The sequence below is a fragment of the Arachis ipaensis genome, chromosome B8 (genome assembly GCF_059453495.1).
Source record: "Arachis ipaensis isolate K30076 ecotype BB chromosome B8, ASM5945349v1, whole genome shotgun sequence".
In the NCBI taxonomy this organism is placed as follows: Eukaryota; Viridiplantae; Streptophyta; class Magnoliopsida; order Fabales; family Fabaceae; genus Arachis; species Arachis ipaensis.
The window spans coordinates 118,871,714-118,884,389 of record NC_142443.1 but is presented as its reverse complement, the minus strand read 5'-3'; the positions used below and the strand labels follow the sequence as shown (position 1 = coordinate 118,884,389).

Here is a 12,676-nt window from a genome sequence, read left to right as displayed (position 1 = left end):
CAGCTAATTGCTTGGTAATCATCTTGTTTTGAGCTAGCAGTGTATCCATATTGTTTAGCTCCATCACTCCTCTAGTATTGCCTCTTTCAGAAGCATAGAAGTAGTCATTCTCTGCTACAGTCTCAATGACATCTATGGCTTCTTCAATGGACTTCTTCTTGTTCAGAGATCCCCCGGATGAGTGGTCTACTGCCTTCTTTGATTCATATGAAAGACCTTCATAGAAAATGTGCAACTGCACCCATTCATTGAACATATCTGGCGGGCATCTTCTTGTCAAGTCTTTAAACCTCTCCCATGCTTCATATAGAGTCTCATCATCCTGCTGCCTAAAGGTTTGTACCTCAGCTCTCAACCTGTTGATTCGTTGAGGAGGATAGAATCTTGCCAAGAATTTGTTCACCACATCTTCCCAGGTTGCTAAACTCTCCTTTGAAAAGGATTCCAGCCATTTAGATGCTTTGTCCTTGAGTGAGAAAGGGAATAGAAGTAGTCTATAAGTGTCAGGATGAACACCATTAGACTTCATAGTATCGTATATCCTCAGGAAGGTGGTTAGATATTGATTGGGGTCTTCTTGGACACTTCCTCCGAATGAACAATTGTTCTAAACAAGGGTGATGAGCTATGGCTTTAGTTCAAAGTTGTTGGCATGTATGGTTGGCCGTTGGATGCTACTTCCACAATTTTCTGGGGTTTGGATTGATGTAAGAACCCAAAACTCTTCTCTCTTGCCCAGCCTGATGTGCTGGACCTTCTCGGCCATGGTTGTGAGCCTCTTCTTCATGATGGTTCTCCATATTCTCATCCATATCTGGTTCAAAGTACTCCTCCTCTTCTTCAGCACCAACTACTCTCTTTCCTCTTGCTTCCCTCCTTAATCTAAGGAAGGTCCTCTCAGGTTCAGAATCAAAGGAAGTTGAAGCCCCGCTTCTTCTACCTGTCATACAACCAACAAGGCAAAAGCAAGAAAGATAGATGCAGATAGTAATTTCTACAGAAATGCTGTTAGTGTGAGTGATGCAATATATCAAACAGTTAGTGGGTTGGTGACTGAATTGTAAACAACTAAGAAAAATTGGTAGGGGAAAGGGAAGAAAATAACTGAACAGAAGGTAAATTACTCAAATGAACTTAAATCAGACAAAATAAAAACAAATGCTCAATCTAGTTATCCACCAATTTAATCATTGTTGATACAAAATCAATCCCCGACAACGGCGCCATAAACTTGATGCACGGAAACTTGTCCTTTAAAAAATCTCCCTCGGCAAGTATATCGAATTGTCGTCAAGTAAAAAATCACAATAGAGTGAGGTCGAATCCCACAGGGATTGATTGGTCAAGCAACTTTAATTGGAAGAATGCTCTAGTTGAGCTAAGCAGAAATTGGGTTGAGAATTGTGGGAAATTAAATGGCGGGAAAGTAAATTGCAGAAAATAAATGACGGAAGGTAAATTGCAGAATCTTAAATGGGGAAGGGGAGTTTAGCATGAAAGTAAATAGCAGAAAGTAAAGAGAATGGGTAAGATCAGAAATGGGGAGTTCATTGGGCTTAGGAGATGTTGCATTCTCCGGATCAAGTTCATTTTTATCTCTTCCTCAATCAATGCATTCATTGATCTCCTTGGCAATCTTAAGTGATTGTATTCCAATTCCTTGGTAATTCAATCTCTCAACTCAGATCAATAGCTAATTTCTTGGTCTAATTGCTCATGAGAAGAGATGAAATATGGTCACTGATTATACCACATGTATTTCTAAATCAAAGTATTGGGAGAATTATATGTCACCATATCTTCCCAAACCCCAATTTGGTCCAACATGAGAAAGCAATTCTAGCATGATCTCTTCATTCCTCTTCCAAGGTTCAGAAGAGATCCAAGTATGAGTAGCTTCTTTTCCAAGATAACTACTCAATTGGATGAAGATTGAAAGCTTTCTAGTAAAATCAAGAGAAAAGAGAGAAGAAGGATAATGAAAACTATCACTACAAGAAAAATACCCATTCAGCCACACTTTTTTTAAGCTACATTTGAAAAGCGTAGCCTATTCATAGAATAGGCTATGCTTTTCTCCGTGTTGCCTTTTTATAAGAGAAAAGGATACACAAATGCGGCATCGTTTAAAAAGCGTAGCCTTAGGTATTATAGAAATCACTTATAAAGCGTAGCCGTAGGTTGATATCTATAGGTTCACTTTTCGTATCAAAGGAGACGCTTTTAAAGAGTAGCTTATTTATTAAGTTTTGGGTGCGTTTTAAAAATGATGCCTAATGTATCTAGAGCAAAAAACTTAACCCTTAGTAAATTTTTTTCCTCTTTCTCCTGAAAGCAAACTGATGACACTTAGTAAAATTTTGGTCCATTCCCTCCAAATCTCACTCACCTCCAAAGCACCTTCATCCACTTTCGTAAACCCTCGTCGCCCCCCATTCCCTCCAAAGTCACCATCGCGAAGTAGAAACCCTGCCTGCCTCCAAAGCTCACCTTCGCCACACACCCTTTCACACACACACACCCAGATTCAGAATGAGGGAACCAGAGGGAGGAGAGGAGGAAGACAGAGATGAGAGCGCGAGCGAGAGACCAGAGAGTGAGAGGGGGTCACTGCTGCAACACCGCTGCAGCCGCCGCCATCACCATCGTGGAGGAGGGAGTCCGGAGGAGAGAGAGAAAGATGATTCGCAGACGAGATGGAGAGAGAGGACGAAGACGCGACGCGAGAGAGGAGGTTGTTCCGCCGTGCACTGTCGTCGCTCCTGGGGTCAATTGAAGCCGCCGCCGCTGCTAGGGCTTGCCGTGCTCCTGTCCTCACTTTCGGCTTCTACGATTACTTCCTGTTCATACTCCCAACCCCTCTCTCTCTCCAACTTTCATTTCATTCTCATTTCAATTTCAATTTCAAAGTCTCTGCAGGTGTTTCATCGGTGCCGTTTTCGATGCCAAGGGTGCGGATTCAATTCTCTCTTTTGAAAAGTTCTGCTGCAATCTCCCCAGACCTCTTCTTCAGGTTCCGGTTTCTATTTGGATTAGTTTTCTCAATTCGATTTTGATCCATCTGCTAATTAATTGGGTTGATTAATACCAGATCATATATCTCGCCATAATCAGTTCAACATATTATTTCATTGTAAAATCGTGTTTAACAGATCATATATGATTAATGTGAATGAAGAACACTAGGTTGAGTTGAATTGAATTGAATCATGGATAAGAGCATGTTAGCTGGTTTGGAATCATTTGCTTTTGCTAACTTTGCCAATCCACTATGCTTTCTTTACTCTCTTGATTTATTACACTGATCTAATGTTCTCAATGTTCTGTAGATTCTATGAAATTTAGCATGAGTAGTTTTTGTGATTTATCCGAAATTGTAAAGTTGAGTAAAGAGTGAAAATTATAACTCTTACCGTTGGTATCCATGATTCCATCATCAATGAGCTCTTGCATATTTTCTTGCAAGATAACTTTGCAGCCATGTTGTGCTAATTTATGAGACAAGTGCATTAGAGGGTTCACATGCCCTTGTGCTGGAATGGAATAACTGGAACATGTTTGAGCTTCATCTTTTCTGGTGTTTTTGATTCTGAGGTTTAGCATTACTCTTTCTTTTAGTTGCATTGTAGCTACTGATTTAAGCTATGTATCTACCTTATTTTAATTTAAATTTTTTGCACAAGACAGCTATAAAAAATGCTTGATTACAAGTAAAGCAAGTTGATTCCTTAGTGCCAAACAGAGTTGGAGTTTTGGTTCCAATTTTAGAGTTGTCTTCAAGGATTATTGAGTAACTTTTTAACTTTGAATTTGCTAGTATATTTCTTATAGGAAGAGCGTCTTTGGGAATTGGGAAGGGTATATTAAATTGTGACTAAAAGAAAACCTTTTTACTAGTATACTTTGTGGCAGGATTTATTGTAATTTTGAATCTCTCAATGATTTTTATTGTTGCTTTATGATGTGGAGGCTGCTGTGAGTTAAGAGATTGGAGTCATTCTCAGGTTTGATTTGCATTTATTTAATTTTCTATAGCGAATGTGATTTCATTTCAAGTAGGTGCTTCTCTATGTGGATGAGAAGAAAATAGCAACTTGTTTTTCTAATGATTGTTATGGTATTTAATTAAATTGATATAATCTACAATGCAGTTTTTTGTACCTTTGACTATTGTATCAACATGTAGATAACCTCTCTACTATTGCTCAGATAACCCCTCTTTATGAAGTTTCATGCATTGGAGGAATCATTGCATTTTTTCCTCCTTTTCTGCAAATTTTCTAATAAAACATAATGTGACATTTTCATGAAAATGAGATATAAATTCAAAATATGTATGATGAAGTTCTATGAAGGGTTAATGCAGATAATTAACTGAAGTGCTGAAGCCAATTTATATCCTGGTGCAATAACTTCGACAGTTAAGTGCTGAAGATTGGGTAGATATATTCTAATATTTTCTTTGATTAGTTTCTTTGCTTCTCACTAAGGACATTATTTTGTGTTATTAGCTTCAAATTACAGAGGCAGTTGGATACTTACTTTCTCCTTGCTCACATGTGCTCTGTCAAGCTTAAAGAATGGATGCTTGTTCAGTACTCTACTTCAATTTCTGTTGTGCTGTCTGACTCAACTAGCGCAAGCTTAATGGATCTTGTGTTTGTCGGTTTTCTTCCTTCTCTGTTTTCTTTTTTTTGTCCTTTTCATTTTCTCGTTGAGGAAGAACTTGATTTTCCAAAGAGTGAAGGATCTTTAGCTGGTAGCATTAACATTCTTTCCCCTGTTGGTTGCTGCATTGGATTGCTATTCTTTTTGCTTTTCCTCCAAATCTGACCCCGGTTTGTTCTAAACCTATGCTCTGTATTTATTTCTGTTACATGTATTGTTAAATTTCCTTGTTTAAACAACCATTAGAGTTCCTCAAGTTGAATCCTCTTGCTTTAATACCCTTTGCTACCTCATGACGTTCCCAAAAGAGCACTCAATTTTCAGGTACACCTGCTGCATAATCTTAAGCTCTAGTCCTTTTTGTTACTCGACTTTCTAATCATCTTATCCACTCTCCACAGGTTGCACATATTATTTTGCAGAATAACGTCATTGAGAAAAAAGGTTGGCCCTCATGAAAAACTTCCTTGGGCACAAAGTGTCATTAGAAAGGGCTTCACAGGTGACACTTCACTGAATACCATTAAGATATATTCTGGTTTGTTACTTCCAAACCAATTATTCATTTAAGTGATTTTTTTTTCTTGCCTTAATTAAATGTTGCATATTTTTCATTATTTTCAGCACTTGAAAAGCTACTGAAAGATCATGCAGGGAGATATGCCACTGGAGATGAAATTTTTCTGGTACTTGCAATTCATATGACAATGCTCAGTTACTATTATTATACCATGTGTGTTTGTATGCGTATTTTTATACTTAAATTTAGCTGCAGCACTTTATGCATCTTTGGGGGACTAGGCATATGACTGGTTATGGGAATCAATTCCTTTTTGTGATAATAACAACTATTATTATAATATTTTTGTACTTAAATTTATACAGCACTTAAATTTTTATACAAGCATGTTTACTCATCTTAATTGGATGTGGCAACCCTTTTTAATGAACAACTATTATTATAATATTAGTATTCCTTTGAAAGCATGTCTTTGGAATGTGAACTTGGATTTTTACCTTAGCAACTTGTAAGGGATCTTTCTAAGTATAATAATTGGATGATCAATTCTTCCTCAACCTGTTTGTCCATGTATTTTGCAATCTTGTTCTGTTTGATTGGCCTTTATGGTTAACAAAACCGAACCAATTACCGAACCTACGGTTACTAGGATCAATATGGTTGAGCCGGCATAAACACCCCTTTTGACTAGGTAGTATTCACCATTCAACCAACCTATCCTATAAGGCTGCCTCTTACTCATGCTTGTGGCAGTTATCAATAAGATCATTGCAATCCCAAAGCTAAGCCTGCCAACCATCACATCATTCAAATTTTATTACTGCATTAGGGGCAGAGCTTTTTTGTTCTTCTATTGTGTACAATTGAATTTGTGCTATAGAGTTCCTATTCTTATTATGTAATTTGTATTAATGGAATTCAAAACAGTGCAGGGGCATTTGAGTTTTGAAATACCTTTAATTCTTATTATTAGTCTTCAATATGTAGTGCAAGATCACTTGGAGGATTTTAATTGGTGTTGCCGTGGAAAATGTAATCCGACAGCCCATTCCAGAGGTAAGCAGCACTGTATTTCTCAAAATTTGGAGGTGAAAAAGTTTCTTGTTAATGCACTAGTTTATGAAGTTTTATTCATTAATTTGTCTTCAATTTTTTAAGCCTTTTGCTTCAATTTACTTGTGTAACTTGATGTATTCTTGAATTGTGTTTTGGGTTCTGATTCGCCATAAATAGATTAAGCGAGGGGATTCATGTTTGGTCCGTCAATTGCATTGGGGATATTGGTACAAAATTGATATATCTGTCTCAATTCATTTTTAATTTTACAATTTAGGTTGATAATTCTCACTTTACTCTTTGAAGCAATGCCGTTTTTCCCACTTGAAATTAAGTTGATTGGCATGATTTTGGGAATTTAGCATTCAGCTTTAATGAGAATAATAAAAAACTAACAAGCTGAGAAGAGAAAAAGTAAGTAATCAATCAAATAGATACTGTGGTATTGTATCTTATTTATCTGAAATATCAAATCTGCTAAATCAAAGTGCTTACTACTTTTGATAGGTAACGAGCTATTAGAATGCTTTTAGTTTTGTTCAAGGTGAGTAACTGTTATAGTTGTTTGGTAAATAATGCTGGGATTGGTTTGGGTGATAAATATCCTATTGGCAGTAAAGTTCAAGCTGTTTGGAGTGAAGATAGGTAATGGTATATTCAGCAATTAATTTCTTTTTCTTTGTCCATTTATTCAGCAATTAGTATGATGATCATATATATTTTAGTATTTCAACTCAGTTTGTGATCTTACTATTTTGATTTAGTTAATTTCTATTTACACTTCTTTTGTGCACCTTTAGAAGAATTTTGTTGTTTAAACTTCTTAGAAGTGCATGTATTTTTGTAGCAGCCCCGCTAGGAATGAACAAGGAAATGAACACCGATACAATTGTTAAGGCCAAGAGTTTTCTTGATGGTGACGAAGATCAGCATGAAAAAGATGTGTTTGAGAAGAATCTGAAGGCGCTTCAGAAGATTTTTTAGTCATTATGCCAAGATTAGAAGATTGGCGATTTTCTGTTTGTTAAGCTCTTGTCGGATATAGAGTGTAAACTTTGCATTTTAATTGATGTGATACAAGTTTTATGTGACTTAAATTATCTTAAGTTATATTTTGATTGTTAATTGCTTCTTAAGATTATGCCTTTGAATTATGTAAGGATAATTTTTATTGTTTAAAGAAATTATTTAGTATAATTATGTGTTTAATTTTATTTTATAATATTTAACTCATTTAATTAAAAATGTAGAATTATATATGTAATAATATTATTAAATATTATGTTGTATAAAAAATTATTAGAATATTATATACATACAGAAAATAAAAAAAAATAAAAAAAACAATGAGGGACCTAAGGCTACACTTTTATAGAGTAGCTATGGTTATACAGAAAATTAAAAAAAATAATAAGGGACCTAAGGCTACGCTTATAAAAAGTAGCTATGGTATACAATCTGGCTACGCTTTACAAGTGATGCAGTAGCGTTGAAAAGTGTAGCCTATTCTGGAAAAATGAAAGCTGAAAAGCGTAGCCTTTGGTCCTAGATAGCATCACTTGAAAAGCGTAGCCTATTCCCAAATGCCAAAAGCGTAGCCCTTGGTGCAGAAAAGCGTAGCCTTTGAGAATAGGCAACGGCCGAATAGGAATCACCCCAAAAAGCGTAGCCGTAGCCCAAAAAGCGTAGCCGTAGCCTAAGGCATCATTTTTTTTCACTTTTGGCTACACTTTTCAAGTGTACTTGAATGGGTGTTTTTCTTGTAGTGTATTATTGATCCATCAAATTACAACAGAGCTCCCTAACCCAATGAAAGGGGTTTAGTTGTTCATAGCTCTGGGAATGAAAAGCATAGATGGAGAGTACATTCTGAGAATTAAACTAAAAGTTGCAGAGAAAGTAAAATACAGAGAGTAATTCTAATAATGCCAAAAAGCTCTCTTCTAGTTCAAAGCTCTCCCTATTTATACTATTCCTCTGATCTTCTAGTTGGCTCTTCAAGTCTTGGATATGGGCCTTTGGATCTTGAGTTGAAGCAGTTATCTTCTTCAGTGGGCTTAGCTTTACTTGCAGAGAGAAAGTATGAAGTAGGCAGGGATTCTAGCTTAGGACGTTAGTGGCGTTAACGTTAAGTGAAAGTGTGGGTTCGAGAACGTTAGTGACAATCACCTTTTTCACTAACGTTCCTAACCCATGGATGCTCCACGTTAACTTCAACATTAGTGGCATCAACGTGACCACTAACGTTGCCTCTTGGTCCTTCGCACACGTTATTGGGACTTACTTTTTCTAATAACGTTGAGAATCCTCCTTTCTCCCTACGTTAGAGTTCACGTTAGTGTGGCTAACGTGACCTTTAACGTAGGCTTGCCACATCTTTGAGAACGTTAGTGACACTTACCTTTGTCACTAACGTTCCAAAATGCCCCTACTTCCCACGTTAGAGTTCACGTTAACTAGGTTAACGTGGCTTCTAACGTGGTATTGCTAGCCATCTCCAACGTTAGTGACAAAGGTGAGTGTCACTAATGTTGGATCATCATCCCTTTTACTCACGTTAGCTTCCACGTTAATGTAGTTAACGTGGGAGTTAACGTGGCTCATAGTAGCTCATCCCAACGTTAGTGACAAAGGTGAGTGTCACTAACGTTGGCGATTCTTTGCTCCCTCCACGTTAGAGTCCACGTTAACTGAGTTAACGTGGCATCTAACGTGGCTCAAAGTGGCTTAGCTCAACGTTAGTGACAAAGGTGAGTGTCACTAACGTTGGTCATTCTTTTGTTTCCCCACATTAGACTCCATGTTAACTGAGTTAACGTGGCTCTTAACGTGGCCAAGATGAGCTTGGTCCAACGTTAGTGACAAAGGTGAGTGTCACTAACGTTGGCTTCATTTTCTTCTTCCACGTTAACTACCACGTTAATGTAGTTAATGTGGCAATTAACGTGGGCTATGATGGCTTCGAGGACGTTATTGGCGATTACTTTTCTCATTAACGTTGCAAGCTAGCTCCCCTTCCACGTTATAGGTCACGTTAGTTAGACTAACGTGGCTGCTAACGTGGTTCTTCCTTGCTTCCTTTGTCCTGAAATCAAGCAATAAAGTGCATCAAAGTTCTAGTCCAAGTTATGAGACATGCATCATCCAATTTGTCATTCAATTCATGCATAATTCTCATGAATTCATATAAAATCACAATGTTAGCTTGAATCAAGATGTAAGTGAAATTCTACCCAAAACTTGCCTATTTCCTAAGAAAGTGCATGAAACTACCCTAAAACCATAAAGAAAAGGTCAGTGAAACTGGCCAAAATGCCTGGCATCAGCCTTCCCCTTGTGTTGGCAATAGAATGTGGTAGTGTCTTGATACTCGTGGGAGATGCTTGACGAGGTCGAGCAGGCCTTTGTAAATGTCTTGGAGGATATTTGGGGGGGAACCTCCCCATCTTGATATCAAGAAGTTTTTGGGGGATCCATCCCTTGTCCGAACTGCGTTGGGTATTATATTTTGCTCTATTTTTACTTTGCTTTTTTCTTTTTCCAGTTTGTAATCTTCTTCTATGGTTGATTTTTGTTTTTCAGAGATGGCTAAGAACAATGACTCCATGAAAGACTTCAAAAAGGCGAGGAAGGCTACTGCGGCCCAAAAAATTTTGGCTAGAGTGGCTGGGGAGGGGTCTTCTCATGTTCCTCCTAAAAAGCCTTCGCCGAGCTCTCCTGGACCGAGGAGGATTATTCCTGCCCCTCAGGTCCATGTGCTCAGTCCTCTCCAAGATACTGCTACTGTCTCTTCTTCTATGGCTGTTCCCCCTTCGAAAAGACCTCGGACTGTTGAGCCCTTCAATCTAGATGCTCCTGACTTTGATGCTGTTAGGTTTGTTGACTAGCAGATTGGTCCCTATGGTGTTGTTCCTACTGACGATATTTTCCTTCTTCGTCATTTGGATTTCATTACCCGGAGCAGCATCAAGATGGCACACATGGGGGAAGCTCTGTATCGAACCGCCCAAGATCTTCCTATTCATGCAACGAAGGCCTTTATGGAGGAGGCCAAATCAGAGTTTGACCAGATTAAGGGCTTAAAAGAGGAGCTCGAGGTAAAAGTGGCCAGGTTGGAGAAAGAGTTGGAGGGTGAAAAGACTAGAGCTGTTGCTTTGGCGGCCTCTGCAAAGTTGGCTGAGGACACGGTGTTGAAGCATAAGGAGAGCTATGTCAACATATATACGGAGATGATGGATCTCAGGGAAAGTTTGGAGTCTGTCCGAGTTGATTATGTCGAACTTCAAGGTCATCTTGTAGGCAGTGTTACTGCTGCTTATGAGAATTTGAAGGAGCAAGTTCGAGTTCTTGCGCCCGAGCTTGACCTTGCGCTCTTCAGCTTGGACAACATAGTGAAGGACGGTAAAATTTCCCTGATGATCCAGATGATGATGACGATGTCGAGCCCCCTCCTGTGCCTACTGCTAAAGTCTCTGTTGCGCCGACTTCTTCAACTCATGCAGATGGTCCTCCCAAGTCGGATCCTGATTGTCAAATCCTAAACTGAGATGATGGGACGGTAGATGCAGAGCCTCTTCAGACTCGTCCTCCTTCACCTCGGGATGCAGCTGATGGGAAGTCTATGGATTCTCTTTGATTGTTTCTGATGTATTTGTGTATTGCCTGGCCTGTGGGGCTCTAACTCTTTTTATTTTGTAGTTTATGCTCTTAACTTCTGGATACTTTTAGTTGCTTTTTCGGAAACTTTATTTTGAAAAAACAAAGGTAGTTTTTCAAGCCCTTTGGGGTCGACTTTAGGTGGCCTTTTTTATAACAACCTTGTTTCTCTTTGACATATGCTTTTCTACATTTTTTTGAAAACTTAGGGAATCTTGAGAGTGTTGGAGTCTTGTTCTCAAATCTCTTTTGATTGCCATTGTGTTTTGTTTTCCATTTGGGTTGAAGCTAGCTTTGTACAACTAGTCTTCTTTGTGCTCTCTGATATGATGCCAGTATTTTGATTTTTTTGAAGTCATGGCTTTCTAGGTCGACTTGGGTCCCTTATAGCGCCTGCCTTCTATTGTCCGACTTCTTAGACTTTCGTTGGTCCGACTTCTCTTGTCGGTCCAAGCTGTAGCTTTCGTTGGTCCGACTTCTTCTTGTCGGTCCAAGCTGTAGCTTTCGTTGGTCCGGGCCGACTTCTTCATGTCGGCCTCTTCTAAGTTATTTCTAGTAATCCATTTTTAGTTGGACCTTGCCAGGTCTCTTTTTATGGATTACTTTTTATAACCTTTTGTAGCTTGTCGGGCCGACTTCGTCATGTCGGTCCCTTTTGAGTTATTTCTAGCAATCCATTTTTGGATCTTTTGTCAGATCTCTTTTTATGGATTACTTTTATAACTTTGTGGCTTTGTTGGGATGACTTCATCATGTCGGTCCCTTCTAAGTTATTTCTAGCAATCCTCTTTTTGGACCTTTGTCAGGTCTCTTTTAAGGATTACTTTTTATAACTTTTCGTTTTGGGCCGACTTCATCTTGTCAGTACCTTCTAAGTTATTTTTAGCAATCCTCTTTTTGGACCTTTATCAAGTATCTTTTAGGGATTACTTTTTATAACTTTTCGTTTTGGGCCGACTTCATCTTGTCGGTCCCTTCTAAGTTATTTCTAGCAATCCTCTTTTTTAGGCTTGGCTAGGCCTCTTTCCAGGGATTTACTTTTTATAACTTTGGTTTTTGTGGTCGACTGGTCCGACTTTTTCTACGTCGGCCGGTCTTTAAGTTATTTTTAGCAACCCATTTTTATTAAGACCTCGTCAGGTCCTTTCTATGGATCACTTTCGATAACTTATTGCATTACTCTGTTTTTGTCGCCTTTTCATCTTTGCCGATTTCGTAGAAATTGGGTTTGATCCCTGTTAGTCGACCTTTTGATGAATTTGGTTTTCATCTTTGTTGGTCTTTTCCATGATCATGCAGTGAATTTGATTTTCACTTTTTGCTGATCTTGTAGCTTTATAATCAGGCGATGAATTTTTGCGTTTCAGATTAATGCGTCTTGTAAAAGAGGATTTGTAGAGAATCTGAAAAAACTTTATTCAAGATAGAAAGTATGCAAATATATACATGTGGGTGTTTTTCCTTCTAAGTCGGGCAGTTTGCAGATCTTAGCTTGGCGCCTCATTAAAAAACCTTTCAGGAAAAAGAGTGCACCTTATCATAAGATCCTTATTACCTCTAACTATAATACATTCGTAGATTGCAAGCGTTCCATGACATGGAAAGTTATCGCCCTTCGAGTTCGGATAGCCTGTAGTAGCCCTTTCTAAGTACTTCTATGACTCGGTAGGGTCCTTTCCAGTTTGTTGCCAGCTTTCCTTCTCTAGGTCGAGTTGTTCCGATATCATTTCGGATTAGGATGAGGTCGTTCTCGGTAAAACCTTGCAGCACTACCTT

At 38.4% G+C, this 12,676-nt stretch overlaps 1 protein-coding gene and 1 non-coding gene across 2 annotated transcripts; both read left to right on the top strand.

Moving 5' to 3' along the window:
* Window positions 1-251: 251 nt before the first annotated feature.
* Window positions 252-358, top strand: LOC148549406 (small nucleolar RNA R71). The gene has a single exon (XR_015897068.1). It is a non-coding gene; the product is annotated as a small nucleolar RNA R71 (small nucleolar RNA).
* Window positions 359-2,532: 2,174 nt separating this feature from the next.
* On the top strand, window positions 2,533-4,378 carry LOC148549405 (uncharacterized). The gene is made up of 3 exons (XM_088496247.1): window positions 2,533-2,842; window positions 2,920-3,013; window positions 4,309-4,378. The coding sequence occupies exons 1-3, from the start codon at window positions 2,533-2,535 to the stop codon at window positions 4,376-4,378; spliced, it is 474 nt and encodes a 157-aa protein (XP_088352373.1).
* The last annotated feature ends 8,298 nt before the right edge of the window (window positions 4,379-12,676 follow it).

What these genes read in the sequence shown, in the direction of transcription:
- LOC148549405 (XM_088496247.1), top strand. Translation starts at nt 2,533, where the DNA reads ATGAGGGAACCAGAGGGAGGAGAGGAGGAAGACAGAGATGAGAGCGCG. An exon ending in GGCTTCTACGATTACTTCCT is followed by an intron (nt 2,843 to 2,919) that starts GTTCATACTCCC and finishes AAGTCTCTGCAG; the next exon opens with GTGTTTCATCGGTGCCGTTT. An exon ending in TCCCCAGACCTCTTCTTCAG is followed by an intron (nt 3,014 to 4,308) that starts GTTCCGGTTTCT and finishes TGACATTTTCAT; the next exon opens with GAAAATGAGATATAAATTCA.